This window comes from Onychostruthus taczanowskii, unplaced genomic scaffold (genome assembly GCF_017590055.1).
Source record: "Onychostruthus taczanowskii isolate IOZ18803 unplaced genomic scaffold, ASM1759005v1 scaffold45, whole genome shotgun sequence".
NCBI classification, from domain to species: Eukaryota; Metazoa; Chordata; class Aves; order Passeriformes; family Passeridae; genus Onychostruthus; species Onychostruthus taczanowskii.
This window is the reverse complement of record NW_024502014.1, coordinates 2,464,322-2,487,236: the sequence shown is the minus strand read 5'-3', so window position 1 is coordinate 2,487,236 and position 22,915 is coordinate 2,464,322. Positions and strand designations below refer to the sequence as shown.

General features: G+C 40.7%; 1 protein-coding gene across 1 annotated transcript in view; it reads right to left on the bottom strand.

The window, feature by feature from the left end:
* The window catches only part of SLC9A9 (solute carrier family 9 member A9), a 173,895-nt gene that overhangs the window by 148,842 nt on the left and 2,138 nt on the right, over window positions 1-22,915 (bottom strand). The window contains exons 2-4 of the mRNA XM_041414482.1: window positions 19,726-19,928; window positions 16,810-16,887; window positions 16,133-16,209 (exon numbers count right to left, since the gene is read on the bottom strand). Coding sequence (XP_041270416.1) covers window positions 16,133-16,209; window positions 16,810-16,887; window positions 19,726-19,928 — 358 coding nt within the window. The remainder of the gene's footprint in view (window positions 1-16,132; window positions 16,210-16,809; window positions 16,888-19,725; window positions 19,929-22,915) is intronic.

Sequence of the window (22,915 nt, the reverse complement as noted above, 5' to 3'; positions counted from 1 at the left end):
CCCACTGTAAACTGTAAGTTGCAGAAATATTTTTTCCTGTTTAATCTCATATGGACAACCGACTACTCAAAAGGCTTGCCAGTAGCAGCTTTTCTATAGGCTGAACCTCAGTTCATCAGATACTGCTCATGTCACATTAGAGATGTCCTTCTTAAATCAGGCCAGGCCTTCACACATGGTAAAGAATTCAGGACCACTCACAAAACTTAAGAGGGCTTCAGAAATCATTAAGCATTGTTTTATTCTGCCGGTTGATATAGCTCCAGGTAATTAAGTTAGTAATTATTTCTGGATTTTCTTGACAAAACTTTAAAAACTGGTCTTAAGAGCTCCACTTCCTTCAGTTTGGAGTTCTTGTCTTGTTAACTTTATATTATACATTTCATATTATGGTTCAGGTGTTTTCTATACATGCAGCCTTTTTTTTTTTTCACGGCGGTGTATGAGATCACTGGTCTATGGGAGCTGACAGAGATGTTACAGATTTACTCACATCCCCAAAGTGGAGGCACCACTCCCTTGGGCTGAACAAGGGGACAATGATGGCAATGTTTGCTCTGTATCGGAGTGAGCACAGCAGAGCTGGCTGCAGCCAGGCAGCAGCAGCAGCAGGCAGAGGTCAGGGGACACATCTGGATCCCACTGGCAGACTGGGGTGGGCAGTGCCTGTGGGATCCTGGCCTGGCATGGAACCCAGGCTGGGGGAGCCCCAGCACACTGAGCCTGGATTTGCCACCCTGTATTTGGGTGTCCATGGGATCCTGCACCAAAGCTGGTCCCAGATGCCAGTCTGGCACCACCATGCAGTATATTGAACTGGCCTAAGGCATCCCCTAGGATGGATTATTCCCAATTTTCATGCTCTTCCCCATCTTGTTGCAACTTGAGTCTGGAGAATACCTATGCCTTGTTTGTCCTACAAAGACTGTTTGTGCCTGCCTTTGCTGATTGAAAATATCCAATCTGAAATTAATTTCAGAGAGTGTTAAAACTCCTGAAGGATAAAAAAAACTGATCCAGGGGCTCCATTTACATTCACTGAAGCTTGAGTCTATTCGGTGGCACAGAAAGCAGAACTGCCTGCAACACCTTGCCAGGAGAAAAAGCACAGATGAAAGGAGGAATCACAGAACTAAGAATTTTACATTTCCATTGCACTTTGATGTTCAGCTCTTGCTGCCCTCCCTCCCTGAAGCAAGCTAACACCGCTGTGTGTGACTACACCCCTCTAAGTGCTTGAATCTGCCTCCAGGCGTTCTCCTCCCAGTCTTCCTCGATACATTTGAAAGATCATCTGCCTTCCCAGCATCTGCTCATGAGTGATGACGAGCAGTGCTAAAGGGAGAGCAAGGGCATCCCAATGGCAATTTTATCAACTGGAAATCATACATGAGGCTTTCAAAACGGGCCAGCAAGAGGAAATTAATAATGGGTTAGAATATAATGATCAAACAGATCAAAGAAGTGTGAGAAAGCAACTCAGACATCTTTTTAGAGGCAGAAAACCCTGCAGGAAAGGAAGTATGAAGGCACAGATACCTCAGCACAGCATCTTGGCACTGCACTGTTACACATTCCCTTGAGATAGCACAGCTTACATAGTATCACTATGGCAAGAAAAAAGTATTCCAGCAGGGATATTTGCTGAATAATACTGCAATGTTTCCATTCCTGACATGTTAAAACCCAGCAAAAGATAAATAATAAGTCCTTAAACAAGATTTTTATTAAATTAGATAGCTTTTGTTCTTTGGATTGTTTAGCTTTTAGTTTGCATCTGGATCATGTTTCCTAGTTTTTTTGTCTTAATGAGTCACTAAAAAATAATTCAATATGATGTTTTTATGCAACAAGAATATCCTCAAGAGTAGCACTGTAATTAAAATATCAAAGATAAGGAGGTTTGCAAATAAAGCCAGGTTTGATAACACAGAGGTGTGGCACTCCTCTGAAATGTGTTGCCAGGCTTCAGCCATCTGTCCTGGCTGTTACTGAAGGTTTTTGTCCTTGTAACACAATGGGGCTAGTTGTTGTTGAAAAAAGACATGTAGGCAGCTTGAATAATTAATTTTTTCAAAACAGAAGCCACACAAGGATCAGTAATGAGAAGAGGAATAACACAGAGGAGAAAAAGTTTTGAACAGTGTGGCTACGGACACTTTTGTTTACAGCCCACGAGGAGCTAACCTCAAGGTGTGGCATTTTCTTCTCCTTGGCAGAAAAGCCCTCCTGAGACTCTGTAATCAGGGAGAATATTATCTGAGAAGCTTTGTGGAACTGTTTGTCCTTCATGGAGCATTTGTTGGCAATTATTGGGAAATGTGTTAAACTGCTACCAGTGCTCTACTGACGAGGAAGGAGCCTGCTTGGATGCTCTGCAGCTCCCAGGTCAGCTTAATGGAAGAACAACGAGGTCTAAAGAATTTACGAGAAAAACTGAGGCACAGTGGAGAGATAATGATGTTCCTTGACTACATGCATCACCACATGCTGTCAGCCAGACTGTGCTGTGAGGGACACCAAGGAGTGCTTGGGGACAGTAGTGACAGACGGATTCCTAATTATATAAATTTCTTGTCTTGGTGGAGTACCTGAACAGGACCCCCTACTGCCTGTCTGAGAACAACTGCTATTGCCCTACAGTAATGTTACTGCATTTAAGTTTGTCACTGTGTTGTTGATAGATAATTCTGTTTTTCAATTAAAAAAAATAGACATATATGAATGTGTATATATATATGTATATATGTATGTATGTCATCCTTGCATACAGAAGAGTTCTAAGTTATCTAGAACATCCACACCACTAATGAGAGAGTTTTGTGGAGAAAGGAAGCTACTTTATGTTACTGCATGTGTCTTGGCTCACTGGGGAAAATACTACAAAATTTATGTGCTTACAATTATCATTGGATCCTAATTTTTGGCAGGTTTAACTACTACCTTCTCTTCCCATTTATTTTTAAGTGAGTTGTGAGTTCGTGAATGTGCCAGTTTGATGGCCCCAAAGACAGAGAGCGTCTGTTTGCCTATAAAGGCAATATATTTACAACATTCACTTCCACAAACTGCTCCCGAAAGAGCGCTTCAGTGGCACACTTGAGGGGCTAACAAGAGGATCAGTAATGTAAAACCCCCGTCATCTTGCCAAGATTACTAATGAGGCTGCAATTTGCCAGTGAGAGGTTGCAACTGTAATGGGTTTTGCAGTCTATTCCTTTTACTAGGAGGGCATAACAACTAGGAGGGCATAACAACTAGGAGGGTATAACAACTAGGAGGGCATAACAACTCCTGCAGGCTTCTGAGTCACTTCCAGTCTTCTAAGTGTTCCCACAAATTGTGTAACTTTGTTAGTGATGTCCTCAAATCGTTGTGTCACAACTCCAGAACTAAATCCCTACTTAGAAAACGACATGAAAACTTTTGAAAATCAGACAGATTATTAACATTCCGACAATTTTGAAGACTGGACAACAATTTTAGCTAAGAAACTCTGTTGTATCCCCAAGACATCCCTAGTTTTCTAATAATCGTTCATCAGAATTGTTTCTTTTATTGTATTATTCAGAACCCCTGGGTAGATCAGTTGGAAAACTGACAAGTAAAGGATGACGCTTGTTTAGTAACTTGTAGTAAACCCAGTACAACTTCTGTTCAAAGTCCGAGAAAAGAAGTGAGAGCTGCAAGTGATGCTGCTGCAGACTTTTGGAGGCTGCTCTGTCACAAGACAAACAAGAGAGCTGGCGCTGGCTCCTCCTGATTGGAACAGGAGCATATCCTGGATCTGGATGTCCCAGAGTAGGCCCCTGTGGCCTGGTGTTCCCAGAACGAGCCTAGAGGAGCCCTGAATAGGAGCCCCGGGCGATGAATGCAGTTTTGCTGGCGATGAGCTCGGTGTGCTACCCCAGCGCGATTCCTGCAGAGCCCGGCCCGGCCCAGCCCGGCCCGGCCCGGCCCGGCCCGGCCCAGCCCAGCCCGGCCCAGCCCGGCCCAGCCCAGCCCGGCCCGGCTGCTCCCCGGCCGCGGGCCCGGCAGCACGAGGGCGGAGCGCGGGCGCCGCCCGGTGGCTGCTGCGGGCACTGCGGCGCCGGGCTGGGCCTGCTCCTTCTCTCGCCGTTTGTTTGTTGTGTTTTAAAAGTCGTCGGGATGAGGTTTTTTTCCCCTTCTCTGGCGCGTGGGAAGCAAAGCCGACGGCTCGGGTCTGACGGCGGAAGGAGTTAAAACCGTGCAGCCCCAGCCACGCGTGCTGCGCGTTAAACTGCGATCAGCAGCAGAACGGGAGCGCTGAGAGTCTGAACGAGAGCAGAGGAGAGAATCTTGCACCGGTCTGATGGGGGATCAGACACAAATGAGCCTCTGGCCGCAAATGAGGGTGTTTTGGAAAGGTGCCGAAGTGGGATTAGGACAGGAAGGCGGATCCTGAGTATCCCAGCTACACCGATGAGGTTTCTGGCTCCGTGGTGCTCCCCGGTGCCAGCCTCTCTGAGGCTGCTCCCCCTTCGTGATACCTGAATTTTGGAGCCATCTGAATGGTGACAAAAGGCGCTTTTCAGATAGTCTGGGTTGTGCTGCAGCACAGCCCAGGGCAGGGCAGAGCAGGGGGCCGAGTTGTGTCCCAGCTGGCACCGCTGGACAGTCACACCCTGTAACCTGTCAGCCAGTGCACTGTTCCACATCTAGACTGAGATCGGTATTCTGCTTCCTAGAAATCAAGCCCAGCTTAAAAGGTATTTTAACATCTTTGAATGAGCAGCAGGCAGGTGAGGCAGCTAATGTGTTATGCTTGCACAATCCATGGATTTCTGTGTGGGCCAGATGAGACAACTTTCATAGGAAGATTACTGGAAGCTGATTAAGTCACCCATCTCAGAAAGACTTGGAAGGTGGCACAGCCTCCCTCCTGCTGGGCTGAGAAAGCAATGACCACTGGTTTGAAAGCACTTGGGTACTGATGCTGCTCCTAGACACGGGCACCAAGGTGCATTCAGAATGTGACCAGCAGGCTCCACATAACCTGCTCCAGCTTTTGAAATAAGCCTTGTTTTTGTCAGGGGATTGGACCTAAGGTAAATTCCACCGTAAATTATTTGTTGATTGTGATAAGAGTGGTGAAGAGCAATCTCACTCTGACTGTTATTCACAGAGCAAGAAACTGAAACCAGCTGTATTCACATCCTGATGAACAACAGAGGGCAACTGCATAAACGACATGACATGATTTGCTAGAGAAAACAACTTCAGATATGTTCCCCTCTTTCTTACTTTCATTTTATGATACTTATTTTTCATTGAGGTTGCATAAACACTCACTCTTTCCCCTCCAAAAATCAAATAAAAGGACATCATTCTTAGGAAACACACCTAATGTATTCACGTGCAGTCCCACTTGGGTTAAATAAAATAGGCAAACAGAACTCCAAAAATTATTCTGATTCATTGGAAAATCAGATCTTTCCTTGTTTTCATCAATGAGTGGGTAGTAAGGATGGAAGAAAGGAACATGAGCAATTAAAAAAAAAAAGATTTGGTTTTTCATTTGAAGCCTGAAGAATAGCAGCCCTCTCCTACATCAACAAGGCAATGAAAAGGCACTGCTGGTGCAGTCTCTGTGTCTGTCCATGACCTTAAATTCTTGTTGCAGAGGTTTTGCTGTTACTCATTGTCTTTCTGCAGATCAAGTGGTTTTGGGTGGGTTCTTTTTTTTTTTTTTTTTTTTTTTTTTTTTTTTTTCCTGTGCCCATTTTTTTTTTTTTTTTTTTTTTTTTTTTACCAGTGACATCATCCTGCCCAAAATTTTCAGTGTGCACACATAAAAACCATATCAGAGATAAAAGCACCCATGCTCTCAATAATGGGGAGGTCAAAAAGGAGTGGCAATTCAATGTGGTCCTTTCACATTTCAATTTTGGTTGCTGCTAAGCTTCAGCTGGAGAGTGTTTAGCTGGGGAGAGGCGGTGTTGCAAAGATCGAGGAAGTGCCCAGTCAGTGTATTACAAAAAGGAAAGTGAATTTTTTGCTTTTTAAGGTATGGAGCTGACTAAGAATTGAGGTTAATTAGCATTTTAAGAGCCATCTTCATGCATAAAGTACTTGCTTCAGAAGAAGTGAAATAATCCTACTTCAAAGACCTTTTTATTGCAGATTCCATATTGCAACAAAAGATGAGGAGAAAGACAAATATCCTGCAAGCTAAGTGTTGGGTATGGGGTGATGGAGACCAAGATAATTGAATCAGAAAAAGTGGCAGAAAATTTAAAGTAGAAAAAGTCTGAAAGTGATGGATTAGGGGCAGCATATGTTTTGCTACAAAGTTTGTTATTTACAGCAACATTTAGACTAACTTATGTTAGAGGGGACCAGAAGATGTCTCTAGTGAAAATTCCTACTCAAAGCAAGGTTCAGCAATGAGCTCAAACCAGAGTAATTAGGGCTTTAGCCACTTAGGTTGTGAAAACCTCCAAGGATGGAAATTACACATTGAGCATCTCTGGACAACCTATTCTGATGCTTGAGTGCCCTCATGAAGAAGAAGCTTTTGCTTTTATCAAGCCAAACCTTTTTAAAATACAGTTTATGTCTGTCAATTTTGTCCTCTCATCATGTACTACTGTGAAGAGTCTGGCTTTTCTTTCTTGGTAATCTCCCCTCAAAACCCCTCTTGCTTAGGCTAAATGAGCTCAGTTTCTTCAGTTTCTTCTTTATGGGGCAATGTCCCAGCCCCTGTCCATCTTGGTGGCCATCCAGTGAACTTACTGCAAGTTATCATCATTGTCAAATGTATGGAATATGGAGTCAAATGTAATGGAGTTCTGAGACAATATCTCAAGGAGAGCCAAGGCTAGGGACACACTTTATATGATTTATTGTCACCTTATTAATCAGAAGAAAAGCTCTGTGTACTATTTAAATGTCATCTGCCTCTCAATGTGTAGGATCTGATTACCTGACCAGACCAGCTTTTGTAGGTTCTGTCTCCAATGAATCTGTCCCAGGGCCATCATGAAAGCTGCTGTGTTTACAGAACATTTCAGGCCAGAACCAGTTGTGCTCTTTAAAAGACTTGTCAGATACAAGAGCACCATTTGATCAACAGGCTCAGAAGCGGGGTATGTAAAATGGTGGTGGGTGGGAGAACAAAGCATCCTTTGAGCTGGTGTGTTATGAATTTTTCAAAGTAACAGGCAGGAGATCTCAGTCACCCCCTCTCTTCCTGCTCCAACGAGCTACTTGCTGCCTGTACACTTCCCAATGTGGTTCAGCATTTCATCTGAGAGCAAACCTGCCAGTTTGACGAGACTGCAGGTTGCAGGTAGCTCCATGCTACTGTAGTGGAATAGCTTTTTCCTCCTCTGTTTTAAATTTTTGTTGCACCTTTCACCACGAGGCAGCTCAAAGCACTTTGCAACCAATTCACAAGTCCATGTGCTCCTGATAGAGGGCACACAGTTACCTGTTTTGACTCAGAAGGAAACATGGCCTGGCTCACTACCTAGCAAAGCCATACGGGTATTTTTGGCCTGGAGCAGTGCCCAGCCTGGGCTGGAGATGCCTTCCCCAGTTATAGGCTTGCTGTGCAGGTTTCTCATGCAGTATGGAAAAATATCTGTTAGGGGTGGAAAATGAACTAATACATCAGAGTCAATGCAGCTCCCTCTGCTTTCATCTCTTCTGTAGCCTGGAATTGTTCTGGAAAGATAGGATGTACTGAGAAAGGCAGTGGATTTCAGGATAAGGGGCCATAAGGGATGTATATTTTCCATTTCACCAGCTCTGTAAAGATGTTTTCCCTGAAAGTCATTGGGAGAGTGCAAGAGCTGATTTGCAAACTTGAGACTGCAAATGATGCTTCAGCCAAGGAAGCTTTTTTTGCACAGGTGTATGGATGATCTATAGCCAGAGAAATAGGAGACTGGAAATCTTTGGAAGCCATATTGCATGTTAATTCTTAAAGGATGCATGAATATCAGGGAAGAAGACACGTGGAACTCTATTCAAGAGTATTCATTCCTGCAGTTAAAGCTTTGGCATTCAAGGCAATTGGGAAGACACTTTGTAAAAAAAAACAAAATTGGAAAACCAAACAAAACCCACACAAACAAACTCTCCCTTCCAGCACAGGGTTTCTTATTGTGAAATATCTGGACTTGAGTGTTTAGCCTGTTTTGCAACAAATGTCATTTGCATGTTTTTCAGAAGAGCACATGATTTAAATTCTTTGATGGAGTCCTGGAGAACCTGCTGGCTATCAAATACCAAATTAAACATACTTTTAATTTTAGATTAATCTCCTGCTATTCCAGGTTCTGTATGTCTCTGCAGCCCTACACCTTTGGTGTTCCCTATCATACATTTATTTCCTTTGTATGCTGAGGGGTTCTTCTGGATGATACAAATAATTACATCCTGCTGCTTGGCACATCTGTTTACGAGAAGAAAAACTGGTTTTTTGCATGATCAGCTCTGCTGCAGTAAACAATGTCAGATGCTTATTGCGAAATAGCGACAAATTCTGGCTGAACTAGCAGCAACACATCCTTGAAGGCATCGAAATACTCTTGGAAGAACTTTCCACTCTGTGTGGGTGTCAGTGGTCTGGGAAACACTGTTTTATATCAGTGTCTTGATTTAATCCAGTTTCTTATCCATAATTTCACATGTCATACAAATAGGAAGTGCTTTGTAAAATACTTTATAACTTTTAGACCTGCCAGAACTCTCTGAGTTATGGCTATGAGGAAGCCTCTTCCCTCTCTACTCCCTGTGCAGAATTCCCCAAACCAAGTATCACAGTGGATGTATATTTTCAAGCTTCTCTAAACTTACACTTCACAAATCCATTTTGAATTCACCACACACCTTTGAATAAAAGTGAGAAGCAGCAACTACCCCTTGCAACTGCAGCTCTGAGTTGGAGGTGGCAACAACACAGACTGCAATGGAATTACCTCAGACCAAAGAATCAAAGCTACTGCTTTGGGCAACTGAGCTGCTCATTAACAACTAAACACCAGTTCTTTTCCTGCTGGGCATCAGTGTTCATCTGCCTTTGGAGAAATCTGGAGAGACTTAGCTTGATTTTTCAGCTAAATCATATCTGTTGAGTTTCCTCAAGTCAATGCAAAACTGGGGCAATACTGTCTCATGAGTGAAAGAAAATGCCTGCATTCACTCCCAGATGGGACATGGAAGCAGCCATAACCTCCAAAAGGAGTACCAGCACAAGCACTATACTCTTACAACAGTTATAGTACATTCAATGAATGTTTTCTTACATTCTTCTCTGGTTTTGTCTTTATTTCCACTCATAGGCTGAATATCTGACCTCAAAACATTGTTAGACATTATTGAAGTCAGACATCTGATGTTCAGGGGCTTTTACCACTGAGGAGGGAAAGTGATCTATATATAATTTTCCCCTCTTTCTCTCTCAATTTCTACAGCACTAAGATACTTTAACACTCCCCCTCACCAGTTTCTGTTTGTACCAAAAAGAAAGCTTTTATTCTTGCTTGTGGGGAGGTTAAGCATTTGCTATTTACAAGTGGTGTGTGGAGGAAATATGGACCTGGGGCTTTTTTATGTGTCATTTGATAGGAACATGCTGTACAAAAGAGTATTTTAATTAGGAAAAAAAAATATTACTTGTACATGAATTACGCCTAAATTAATATAAAAGTTATCACCTGGAAGGCAAGAGCTTAGCTGGTGCAGCAGCAGATAATCCTTGTAAAGGTATTTGCTTAGTTTATGGAGAGCCTGTAACAGAGATTTTGGTTTTTGTTACCCTTAACCTGGCCCCATTTTCTCTTGCAGAAACAGCTCCAAAATCCAGAAGAATCCCATAGCACCGCACAGTAAATTGAAGCCAAACAGCATTTGGCTTTGCTCTGCTGGAGCACATAGGTACAAGTGTGTCATTTCCAAGCTGTAAAGTCTATCCGTAGTCCTCCAGTGAGAAAGAACAGCCAGATGATAAGGTCAGTACTGCTCCCTATCAGCAGACCCCATTTCTGTATTCCATTAAGCTTCCTGCAGAAAGTAATGAACACAGCCATAACCTCACTAAACTCCCCTCTAGCCTAAAATACTTACAGAAATAAAAAAATATCCCCAGTCTTGCAGAGCTCAGTAACACAACTACTGCCTGCTGAAGCTTTCAATATCTGTCTCCTCACTGTTAGAATAATGTTTGGGCAGGTATAACAGTGACAGAACTGAATCTCTGACTGGACAGTTATGTCAGGATGCATCTCACCCAGGTAAACTGTGTAAAGGACAGTTGAATGTCTCTTGATAGTGCTTCCTTTGAGCAACAATGTTATTAATTCAGCCCAAGCCATCCTTCTTCAAAAGGCACAAAGAGGGACTGCTGTAACAGTACAGTTAAGTGTGAAGAAAAAAAATTTCATGTGATGGTGGAATCTTTATATCACAGACATTTGAATGGAGAATGTCTACTTTCACAGAAATTTTTTTAGGAAAATCTAATCTCATGATCAACAAAAATATCTGTATTAGTATTTGATATTCTTGATACTCCTTTCTTTCTTTTAAGAATTTTTACTCATATATGTATATGTCTATGTACAGAACCAAAAAATTTCTCTGGTATTCAAGTAAAAACCATCTAAGACTCAGATTTTAAAAGAGAGAATTTAGAAAGTATATGTTTTAGTGATCATTTAGTGATCATATGTGGACAGCATTTGAATATTCATTTGTGGAATGATGAGGAATGGCAAAGGAAAGGATTCTTGACTGCCTGTGAGAGTCAAGTATGATAAATTATTCCTCGCACTTGTATTTAAATGCCCGAAGAGACTTTGTCCAAACTGTTAGTCACTGTAGTTAAACACAGATATACAAAATAAATACTTTGAATCTATGAGGGTTTTTTAATTAGAACTTGAATTTTGAGCACGGATTGCCATGAAGTGATCTGACATGGTTACTGTAAATCCAGCATCCATGTGCTCACAGACATACTGGAATGAATCAAGCCAAACTAACCACCTGTGGCTCCTACTGAAATATGAAGTCCTGTTTCCCCAGCCAGAAAAGGTTGTGCAAGCTGAGCAGCTAATAAAAACACCAACATCTTTCCTTTTAAACCAGGGATCATCCTGGAATGATTTTTCCTAACACCACTATTATCAGTTATTTGCATTTTGGAACTTCACTCAAAACAACAATGCTCGGCTTTTTCTGATCCAAACCCCAATTTTATCTCAGCTTTATTCAAGCAAAATTCTCACTGCGGCCACAAAGATAGATCTAACTTGGCCTACGCTTTCTGTAAATACATTTGTTATTTGAGTTGCACACTCAGAGAGCTTTAAATTCCAGAAAAATCAGGCCTTGCCAAACGTAGTAGACAGGCTGGAAAAATATGAGTAAGTGACTGCAAACATGCTGCATTCTGAATATTGAAAATGTGGTTTTGGCATTGCAATTCGAGAGAACCCAAGTGAAACCAAATAAAAAATCACAGATAAGACCAGTTTAATGATGTCAGTGCTTACATGCATAGGCATCTTGGCCCTGGCTGCCACTGAGAATGCTGAGCAAAGAAGTCAAAAGGATTTCAAGAGGGGGAAAAATGCAAATGGTTCTACACCCTCTGCCACTCAATATGTTGCTCTGCTAGGTTGTTATCACAGTGTCAAGATTTTTCCAAATACTTAAGCACTCTTCCATTATCAAAATAGAAACTATCTATGACAGACATCAATTCTGGAAGATGCACCCCAGTGCAGTTCATTAAAAATAGAATCTAAGGGAAGAGGACACTATTCCTTGCAGAAGTTAGGTCATTCTCCCTGCTAATGTGTAATATGTAAAAAATAATAATAAAAAAAAAAAAAAAAAAAAAAACCAAAAAAACCCAAAAACAACAAGAGGGGGCAGTTGTTAATTTAATACTTCATCAGCCCAGTTTTCATGCACTCACTGGGTAGCATCAGCTCAGTGGTGCTCCAGCTTACCATGGTCATAATACAGAGCTAATAGTGAGGTACCTATGGAAAAATATAGCAACCCTATGCAGCAGTCCCACAGAAGCAGGGATGGCTGCACAAGTGTGTGCAGAAAACCCTTGGAGTCCTGGGGGATATCAAATGGAGCTCAAATCAGAATGGGACTTCACAAGAGCAACTATGACTGCAAACCACGTTGTGTTCATGGAGCACAGTGAGCAGACCAAGAGAAGCCATTAAGTCTTTTGTTGGCACCTGGAGGTGACAGGTGGAATAGAGGATTTCAGTTTGGACTGCAGTACAGGGAAGACAGAGAGGGGACAGAGAACCACCAAGACAATTCGAGGGCTGGGGCATAAAAGAAGAGACAGAAGCTGAGCTTCCTCATGTAGGTGGGAGTGGAGCTAAGAGCTGTCTTCAGGTGGGTACAGAGAACAGGGAGCCCCCTTCTGAAGGCGGCATAGGGAAAGGATGGGAGGCAAAACTTACAAGGTGAAGCAAGGGAAATTCCAACTGGATAAACAGAAAGACACTCTTGGTAGTGAGGGTGGTTAAGACTGGAACAGACATCTCAGAGTTCTGGATGACTGCAGACATCCAGACATTGCTTCCAACCAAAGTTATCCTCTGAGTCCATGAAACTCAAGAAGTCTCCTACAGGAAAAGACTGCCTGCCCTGTATCAGGCTGAGCCTCAGAGAAACTTGGCCTGTATGGTTTTTCTCAGGAAGAAAGAGCTCTCTCAGTGGTTATTCCACACTATTCTTCAGAAGATAGGAAGCTGGAGCCACTGACAGAGAAAAGATCTGTTGAAAGACTGGATCTTCAATGATTTTATGTCATGCAGACCTGGAAAGAGCAGACTCTGTTCACCATAAAGGGAACCACTTCAGTAATTCTGCAATTAAAATGGGGCTTGGAGAGGGGGAATTTCCCCTTTCCCTCATGGGATCTCTCTGCACGGATCCTTGCTAGTCAGATTTGGTGTGAAGGGCATAATTTGTGCACTTTGCTGGGAAAGCTTTGTATCTTTCCTGTGTGTTAAGTGGCTGGGGACAGTCTTACAGCGAATACGGGCAGGCATTCGTTAGAGCAGTACTTAGCTGAAAGCAAGTACATTTTGGCACAATCTTCACTAAAAAAATCACTCTTACTCTCTTACTCCTCCTTCCCCCACCCTCAGTGGGAATATCTGATTATAGCCTTTTCACTCAAATTCCACACAGCTCGTCTTTCTTGAGGCCTTTCACACAAAAGCAAAGACTCACAAAGAGCAGACAGACACCATTGTATTCCTGTGTTCCATGGCAACGTTTTAGCACTCTAAGAGTTTGCAGCAAATCCAAATGATGTTTCTGTTCTTTATTAATGATATTTCCCAGCTGTTTCTGGTTGACAAAGAGAGGTCTGGTCCTTCTTTGTTACAGGCTGTGCCCTGCCACTTCAGGGAGCCCCAGAGGGGTTCACACAGAGCTCTAATTCAGGCAGCAGGAGCACAGCCCCAGTGAGAGGCTGCAGACATGCAGAGCTTGAGCCTGGGGATATTGAGGTACTGCCTATGTGTGTTCTGTGCTCATATAATGAGAAGAAAGCACAAGTTTAATCATACCTGTGCACAAAATATTTGTCTACAGCAATGAAACCTAGAAGTACCTCAGGGTTCTGTCATTTTTTTTTTTTTTTTTTGTAACAGCAACTAGTTCTTCACCCTTTCTCTCTTAGGACATATTTTTCTTTAGGGCTTACTTTTCATTCCCTTCAGTAAAGTTTTCATGTCATCTTTCTTCTTCATGCAGTCATTATCTCCTCCTTATCCTGACATGCACATTATGCACACAAGCCCTGCTCTGAATATATTACTGCCTTCTCTGCAGAGTTCCAGTGGGGGCTGTGGGTTTGCACATGAACACAGTGCAAGGCCCAGTGCTTACTGCTCTCTACCCTAAGGTTTCCTTTGGATCTTTATCCCTGACTTTGGGCTTGAACTTTGAATTGCTAGTAGGAATTGTTCCTAGTAGGATTTTTTTTTGTTGTAGATTCTATCTGCATTTATTCTGTTTTAGATAAAATAGCATGGGTACAGGAATGAAAGTATTGGGAATAAAAGCTAAATTCAATATATTATGTTTATTTTAACAAACTTATCAAAGCTGCTCTGGCATTTTCCATTTACAAGGGGCAATGTCAGAGTCATAAACCAAATGCATATTTAAAAGCATACCCTAATGTTTTCCTGCAGTCTCACAGATCTGCTGGCTTTGGTTTATGATCAATAAACAAAAATGAGACAAGGGAGAGGAAGCACAGAAAGAGTCCTACTGAGATCCAGAACCACTGTTACCTCAGAAATGTCCTACCATTTGGCTCATACTGTTGTTTGGATGTAGATTTTTTACTGAATTTATAATTTCAGTCTTAGGGGTGCTCTCTGCCATAGATGGGTATGAAAAGAAACAAAAGCAAGAGCGATAGGCATGTTAATGCAAATAAAGACAGGGGAAAAATATGAGTGATGTATCTGTCCAAGATGTGAACTTCAAGAATCTATGAGGTGCCATTTCTCAAGGAAAGCAAAATTTGGAGCAACCATGGCTTACAGGACTTTTAATACCACAATGCCTCTGGTGCATTATGCTTACTAAGCTTGATTATTAGAAATCTGAGATATCAAGATAGATATGATGACATACCCATAAAATAATGGTTTTAAAATCATTGAACTCAAAGTTATAGGTCATTCATGTATTTTACTATTATTAAAAGAACATTAAAGGAGAAAGTTCCATCACATAATAATGCCAGTAAGGGCTTTATACCTTGATGCAACACATACAGCTTTACTATAAAGGAAGAGAAAGAATTAAAAAAATTAGCTGCTTCTATAATTTGACACTGCTGTGAATAGGTACAGAACCTTGATCAGTTTTAAATGTAAGCACCCTCACAATACCTGAGGTTTCTCCACATTCCTTTCCATATCATGCAGAGATTAAATGATATATTTCAGACTTCTACAGCCCAGCCCCTCAAATAAGGCCTACAAATTATATTGTGCTTCCTAGTCTAAAACCTGAACACCAGAGAGTTTTGTGACTTTTTGCCAATTTAACTCTGCACAATACCAGCAAGATCAAGGGCTCTCAGCAAAACCCACTCCCATGCAGCACTGCTCCATCACCTCCCCAGCCCAGCCAGACGGAGGCAGCTCAGCTGTCTCTGTGCCCAGCACAGAAATGCCAGGGATGTCAGTGACACTGCTCCTTGCAGTAAGGCTCTGGGCAGGCACAAAGACTCCCTCACTCTGCTCATTCCTTTGCACCTGCATCAGGAATTTTTTCAGAATGTGAGAGCTGAAGTGTCTGTGTCATGTTCATAAATATTATTTAAACCTTGAAATGTTAAGGTTTAAAAGGATTTTGCAATTATTTGTTGAATTTTGATTGTGCTAATCACACAGACAAACAGAATTTTCACACCATGTCAGCCTGGAAATACATAATCCATTTCTGAGTAGCAAATACTTTCTTTAGTTAGGCAAATTTTGACACAGATCTAGAAACTCTTCCCTAAGCAGGTCTGGAAATAAACCAGAATATTTTGCCTCTCTGCTTTTTTTCCTTCCTCTTTTTCTGCAGAAGCAGTTTAGTCACACCCAGGCTCAATTCACACATAGTTCCAGACTGAGGCTTTTCATGTGATCTTCAACTACAAATTTCACTTAGCCTTTGAAATGACTCCAGTTACTTTACATACATGCCACAAGGTATCTATTCATATGGCCTCTGAGATTTAAAGTCCTTCCTTTAATGTTAGAGATCTGCTCTTTTCTAGAAGAAATTCCAGTTAGAAGCATGGAATTTCAATTGAGAGAATGGTCCTATTTCTCAGGACAGGTGGTTAAAGCTATGGAGTGTTCATGCTTACACCAGTCATTGGCCAAAAATGAAGGACACAATTTTCTCAATGCCTGGGACAGTTCTTGGCTATCCATGGGTTTTACATTTTTCATCTCAGCACTCCATGAGAAGGAATTATTTTATCTGCTACACCAGTTGCTAAGAATATGGACCATGCAGGCTCTGCAATTCTTTTTACAGTTTAGTTTTTAATTGAAAGAAATACCAAGCATGTGATAATAGCAGAAGGCTCACTTACCCTATGACAATGCAGGAGATGGCAGTTCCCAAAAAGGCGTAGGTTAAAATTGATCCTAAGTTACGGAAAAAATGTCTCTGGGGAGGAAAGTTTGAAGGAAAGTCTTTTGTCATATAGTAAATAAAAAAAACATTCAGACCAAGTAGAAACACATCTAGAAGTGCCATTTGTTACAACACATTTCTCATACAGAAGATAGAGCAATATTGGCTACCTCAGTTATTTTGGAAATTATGACTTAAAGGCGTTCAATTTTTTTCTCCTGGTGGAATGCCATCAAAATTCCCTCTTTTTTTATGTATCTGGCCAAATGTTTCAGGATCATGGCACATTGGAAGTACCTGATGCAAATGGTATCATGACCCCATCTCTTGAACACAGTCCTGATCAGGCAGGATATGAATCACAGGCTGTTCCTACCTGCAGCTCACAGCACTCAAAGTGGTCTCTTCTGAAAACAGGGAGGCCTAAGTGCTATAAACTCTACAATCAGATATTTGCACAGGGACAGAAAGAGAGCAGAATGAGGGCCATGAATAATTTATTTTAATCCATTCCTGCTAAGTCCCTCCCAGGCAATGAAATTGTTAGCTGACTGTCCTCTGTCACTGCCTGTTGGGTCTACAGAGCAACAGCCACACTCACACCCTTCTGTCACAAAAATAAAAGACACATACCTTCTTCAAACTATATCCAGCATGAAATATAATGGGTGGCAGCAAAATGTTGAAGAAGATGGAAGGATCAAAGGTCATCTGCTAGGAAGGACAAAAGAGAGGGTAAGGACAAATAAAGTAGCATTTAATTTGATATCATAGTTTTTTAATTGTATCTTCTTATCAGGACTGATCTCAGGCTCACCTCCACTGTCTGTGGGATTGTTCTGAGTTGGTTTTTTGCAAGTATAAATGTGTAGTTCCTTACAGTTTATAGATGCAGATTACTACTTGAAAAGTAGCCCTTCAACTAGGAAATCAGTTGTGCTACGTTACAGGGAACACATAAAAGCAGCTTTACCTGTGACAGCAGCTGCCCTGCCAGACATCCAGCTTGACAGCCCCATGACATAACTCCTGGTTCACATGTGATCTCCTGGTCACTTTCAGGAAAGACACATTAGCAGTGTTGTGCCTCAATTCCCCATGTACAGAAGGGTGATAAAAGGCCTACATCACCAAAACCAATGTAACATTTCCTTTGAAGGAAATTATTTATAAAATAGCCATTAAAAGTTTTAAAGCAATGCTAGGATGAGGAAGTGCACTGATCAGATTGGCCTTCAACTTCTGGCACAGAGAAAGACCAAGGACATTGCTCAGCCATTGCAATTCAATAGAATAGAATAGAGTTCTCTTTAAAATTACAGCATTGCTGGGGGGAAAAAAACCCAACCCAACTTAAATAAGCCCATGTACTCTTAGTGTTCTCTCAGTGGGCTATATTATACCAACACTTCTAAGAGACAGGAGGTAATTAGTGCAAGGCTTGCAGCTCCTTTGTTAAGATGAAGTGATATTTTAAGGCTACAGTATTAGAGATTATTTTCCTTCAAAAGAGTAAGACCTGCCTACAAAATTACTTCTGCTTTCTTGCTAACAGACAGTTTGATTCAATAAACAGGAAGTGAGAGCTGAGACTTTTTTCCATCCTTCTCACTTTGAATTATAAAGCTAAAAAACCCAGGTAAATAACCTGCCAGAAACATTAGCTGTGCTGGCACCGTCACTGAAAACTTGATGAAAAAAGGATTTTCTTCATTTATGAACTAACATTCTTAAATGTTAATTTTGAAATTAATTCAGCAGATATGTTAAAATATCTTTTCTGTGGGCATCAGAAATCCTGACTGCATGGTTTATTATTCAAAGTCATGTTCTGAAGAATACATGTTTGTAAGTCATGGCACAATCTATTCTCTCTGATAAAAGGCACTAAGTAACACTTTTAGTGCAGTCAAAAGGGAATTACAGTTGTACAAAACCCAGAGCATGGTGTGATCATGCTTTCTGTGTTTTACATTAGTGCTTTTGCCAGTCAGGAAGGCTGCCAGGCATTGTTATTGTCTCCTAAATACAGCTGAATTCATCCCCGTTTCCTTTTTTATTTATTTTCTTTTCAAGAGGGCATCTGTCAGGTAATTTTAAAGGAAAAACAAGTGAAAATCCAGGCAGACTGAGGTCTCTCCAATAATTTAGAGGAACTACAATTCACAGTTGAGACCTTATGAGCCTTCCAGCAAAGTGAGACTATAGAAAGAAGACTGGGCAGTTCCCTGTAAGGGCAAGAGAAATTTCTGCAAGTCATTGCTCCTCCTCTCTCCTAAGTCAGCTCCAGAGCCAGGCCTGATGAAGAGGATCAAATGTAATGGATTAGTGCACGTGCCCTGGAAATGAAACACACACTTTGGCTAAGACAAAGCTGCAACTGCAACCAGCTAGCAGGAAAAAAAATGGAGATTCAGCAAAACTTGATTAGTCTGACTGCCACAGTATTTTCCTGTCTCCACCCACCACAACTCTAATGGTCCTTGACAGTCTGCTTCTTTCTGAGAAGGGCAAGTCTGGCAGTAACAGCAGACAGGCACACAATGGTGCTGCATCAGCAAGAAATTTGAGCAGATGGTTAAATCCTAATTCTGCTGAGCTCCACAGTGTACATTCTAAGCATAATTTAAAAGTTTTCCCAATGATAACTCTGAAATACACAGGATCATGCATTACTGTGCTAGACAAACAATAATACTAGGGAAAAAGCAAAACAATACATTGCAATATTATAAAAAGTCATTGGTAAGGGCTTAGGAGCTTCATGTCAATATACAATGTTTTTGAGCACAAAATCCAGGTTTTAAAAAGTGGTTCTGCACTTCTATGTTCTTCAAATGGCTGCCATTAAAAAAAAAAAAAAAGTGATTTGCCAGTGTATTTGCCAAGAAGCAAATATTACATGGGCAGGGAAAGACTATACTAAAAAAGTAAAATATTTTTTTTATGTACTGGAAAAAAGAAAAGGCCATGATATTGTGAAAGACTGCAAATTTTCTCCCACACTTCCCTTTTTACATCCAGCCTGAATTGTCCTAATGCTGTCTCCATACTGAGGATCACTGCAGGAGTGGAAGAATGTATGAGAGTGCTGTGATGAATTTAAGTGTACATTAAGTACATGTAAAAGTTTGTGTTTTGAAAAATGTTTAGAGTTTGCAATTTCCTGTGCTATACACACAAGGTAACCTCCCCTTGCATTATCATGCCACATCAAGTCACTTTGAAGACAGAGGAAAAAGTAAAGATATCAGTGGTGTTTATAAAGGTTTAGTGGCAATGAGTCCAAGTTGACAGCTGTGTCTGCAGGAGCTGGGACTGTCGCTTGAAAGAGCTCAGGCAACCATTCTGTGAGTGCACAGTCAGCTTGGAGCTAAATGATGGGCAGGGTTCTACCACACTTCTTTTCCTTTACTGTTCTTCTTCCCTGCCCTAAATTCAGAATAAACTCTCTATCTCGTTTTAACTTGAAGCTTGTTTTCCTCTCTCAAGCATGAAAATAAAATAAATATCTTACAGAGTTTAGAGCAAAAATAAGATAGGTTTTACCTTTTGAAGCATTGCATTGCCCTGGTGACCATTGACATTGTGGTGGCTGATTTCTCTTTTGTATTGATATTCGTAGACCTGATTAGTTATATTAATAAGCAGAGTGGATGGCCCAGATTTCAGTTTTTCACATTCATAAACAGTACCACTTTCAACATCTGGTGATTTTGTCACATATCGTATAATTAATCCCATTACAAGGCCTGGAGAGTAAAGAAAAAAAGAAAAATTAAAGATATTCAAGTACTTTTAAGTATTTGATGCCACACATTTAGAGAAAAATTAGCTCTGCCAAAACTAGGATACCTTCACAGTGTTTCTACATTTACAGAACCTCTCTCAACACCTTATGGATGACCACAAAATATTCTTCCAAAATGGTCATTTCATTAGACTGCAGATGTTGGTTTGACATGTGCACAGTCATACTCCTATTTTGTGATCCACTTTCTGGCATAATAATTAACTGAGTTTCTCATCCACTGCATTTTCAATAGTTATTTAGAGCAGGGAGATGTCTGCACAACTCATGTGCTGAGCTGAGCATATAAACATCAGCTGTGCTGTTGGGTATTTTACACACTTCATTTGTGGGGACACATCCTGAGGCACATTCTGCTTTTTGTACAAGACTGCATTTTTCAGACTGCATAAACATAGAAAAATAAAGTCAGGAAGAAGGGAAGGAATAATAAGACTATCTACAATTTAGGGCTCTTACAGATATTTTGTTTCCCTTTACATTTAACAGAAAGAAAAATTTACTTCTGGACAGTATGGCTCTTTCTGTTGGCTCTAGTGGGAGGCTGCATGTTTACTTTAGGAGAGGTGCTATTTAGCTAGATAACATTACTGAGATTATTTCCACCCTCAGAGACTTTGATTTGGTTTCCAATTTAATTTCCATACTTCTTTTATGTCATGTATGCTTTCAGTCCCATGTATAGATTGAACAGCTTTACAGTTACTATTAACACAATCATAAAATACTAAGAATACTCAGATGAAATACTGGGGAAGACACCTAAACATCTAGATAGATATACTTACTATTAAAAGACAAGAAAAAAAATTAAATTACATTAAATATCAGAGAAGCATCTCCAGTTTCAGTTTGAGCCCATCATCAAAAGGGGACACAAGGGATCACAAGCACCTTGAGAATCCTTGTTATTGTCACATCTTCTCCTACCAGAGACTTTTGGAACTGCAGATTCCTGGCATAGCTGTAAGTCAAGTTTGTAGCTTCTTGGAGTGATGCTGAGTAACAGCTGTAATGTCTGTTTTAGTGTGTGCAGGCATTTGTGCTTGTTTAGAATCTATTGTTTAGTGTGGTTGCTTTTCCTTTCTGTAAATGATAGAGGATTTCAATAAGCTGTGGAAAATCCCAAGACCTCTCTCAAGTTACACAGCATTCATGCAATAAATCAGATGATAAATCTAGCTGTAATAAAAGACAGAATTCCTCAAAATGTTAGGGGAAGGTATGTATATGTAAAGGGAAGCAAGCACTGCATGTGCCACTATGAAATATGACTTCCACAGTGCTCAGCCCAGATGTCCAAAATCATGAGTCAGAAACCAGGAAACCATTCATTAGTAGAAACTGTCTGGATTTTCAGCTTATTTTTATTAGGTTATCTCTAGAAGAATCACATAATTAATTTTTAAATTCAATTTCAAATACGTTAAAAATGCAACTTAATTTGATACACTTGATGTTTTTCATTCTCTGGAGCAGAAAACATACAGGTTTCCTTTTACCATTTTTGTCCTTAAGACTCAATGTTTTAAACTACTACTTCTATTACCAGGTATTACTTAACCTGCTCAGGTAACAGAAGTATTTTGTAGACATTCACCAAGGCCTGTGCGAGGACACTGGCAGAAAAAGACTATTCAAAAGTGTTTTAAGCACATTTATTTAAATGCAGCATTGAAACAGAAAAGGCTGTCACTAATGTTACAGATTTTTTAAAAAAGTCTCAACTGTCCTTTCAAGTGGGATCTTGCAGCAAAATCTCACTCTAACTACAGCTCAGTCATATTCCAGCTGAAGGCAACGCAGGTCTCCAGGTTCTTCAGTGGAAGCAGGATAAAATTGTTAATTATAGATGTGACCTTTGGTGGGATTTTTTAATGTCAAACTCCTCAGCTAAACAGCACTGTTCTTTCCCCAGGATTTCATCTAGTCAGCTGTTAAATGCTTTTTGTAGTAATAACACTTAGGGAGGCAGCTTTAGTCATTACTTGATTTTTTTACTTGCACTCAGTCTGTCACTGCACAGCTCTGGGTTATTGCTGCACTCATGTGAAGGGCCCTGACTTACATCTTACATGGGGGATTTGCTGCCTAATGGTTTATGGCTGAGGCATTTCAAGGTATCTGGCTTGGCAGGAGGTGGCTGCAGGCGCTTTGGTGTTCTGCTGGCTCATTGTGTCTTCTCCAGCACCAAGAGGTCACATCCTGGGGCTGGTGTCATGAGGGCTCACCTGCTCTGATCCCAGGCAAGTGGCTTTGTTTTCATCAGTGCTGGTGTAGATCATCTCCCACACTATTCCTGAGTGTGCTCGTGTATAGGAAACTCTTTCATACCCACCTGTCTCCCTGGTATACAGAAATCAGGAATTAAGTTGAGTTTACTATCAGTGGTCTGTTTATCAAACCCAACTACAATGTGAAGAGAAACTTGCTCTCTGAGACTGAGGAAAACCAAGAAATGAATGAATGAACAGGTAAGTCTGTATTCTTTCTTGTTGTTTGTGAGTGATTTCTCAGTTTGGTCTCAAAACAAACAAGACAATTTGAGTCTTTAAATACTTTCAAGCTAAATGCCTTGCTACATATATATACATACATATATATATATATTTATATATATAGACACACTTTGTAAAATGATGTTGAATTAATTCTTGTGAATTAATTCTGCATTATTCAATTTTTTTTTCTAATTTTCGTACTTTGTAGAAAGATTTAAAAATTAAATATAGCTATACTTATTGTTGGTCCATTGATATGGCAAAAAAAATTAATACACCTCACTTATTTAAGTTTCTAAATAGATAGTATGGTTGGGATTTTTTTCTAGCTGGAACTATTCAGCCTAAAACTGACTTCTGCTACCAAGCCTATTAAAAAAAAAAAAAAAAAAAGCCACCCCCCCCGCCCCCCCCCCCCAGGCCCCGC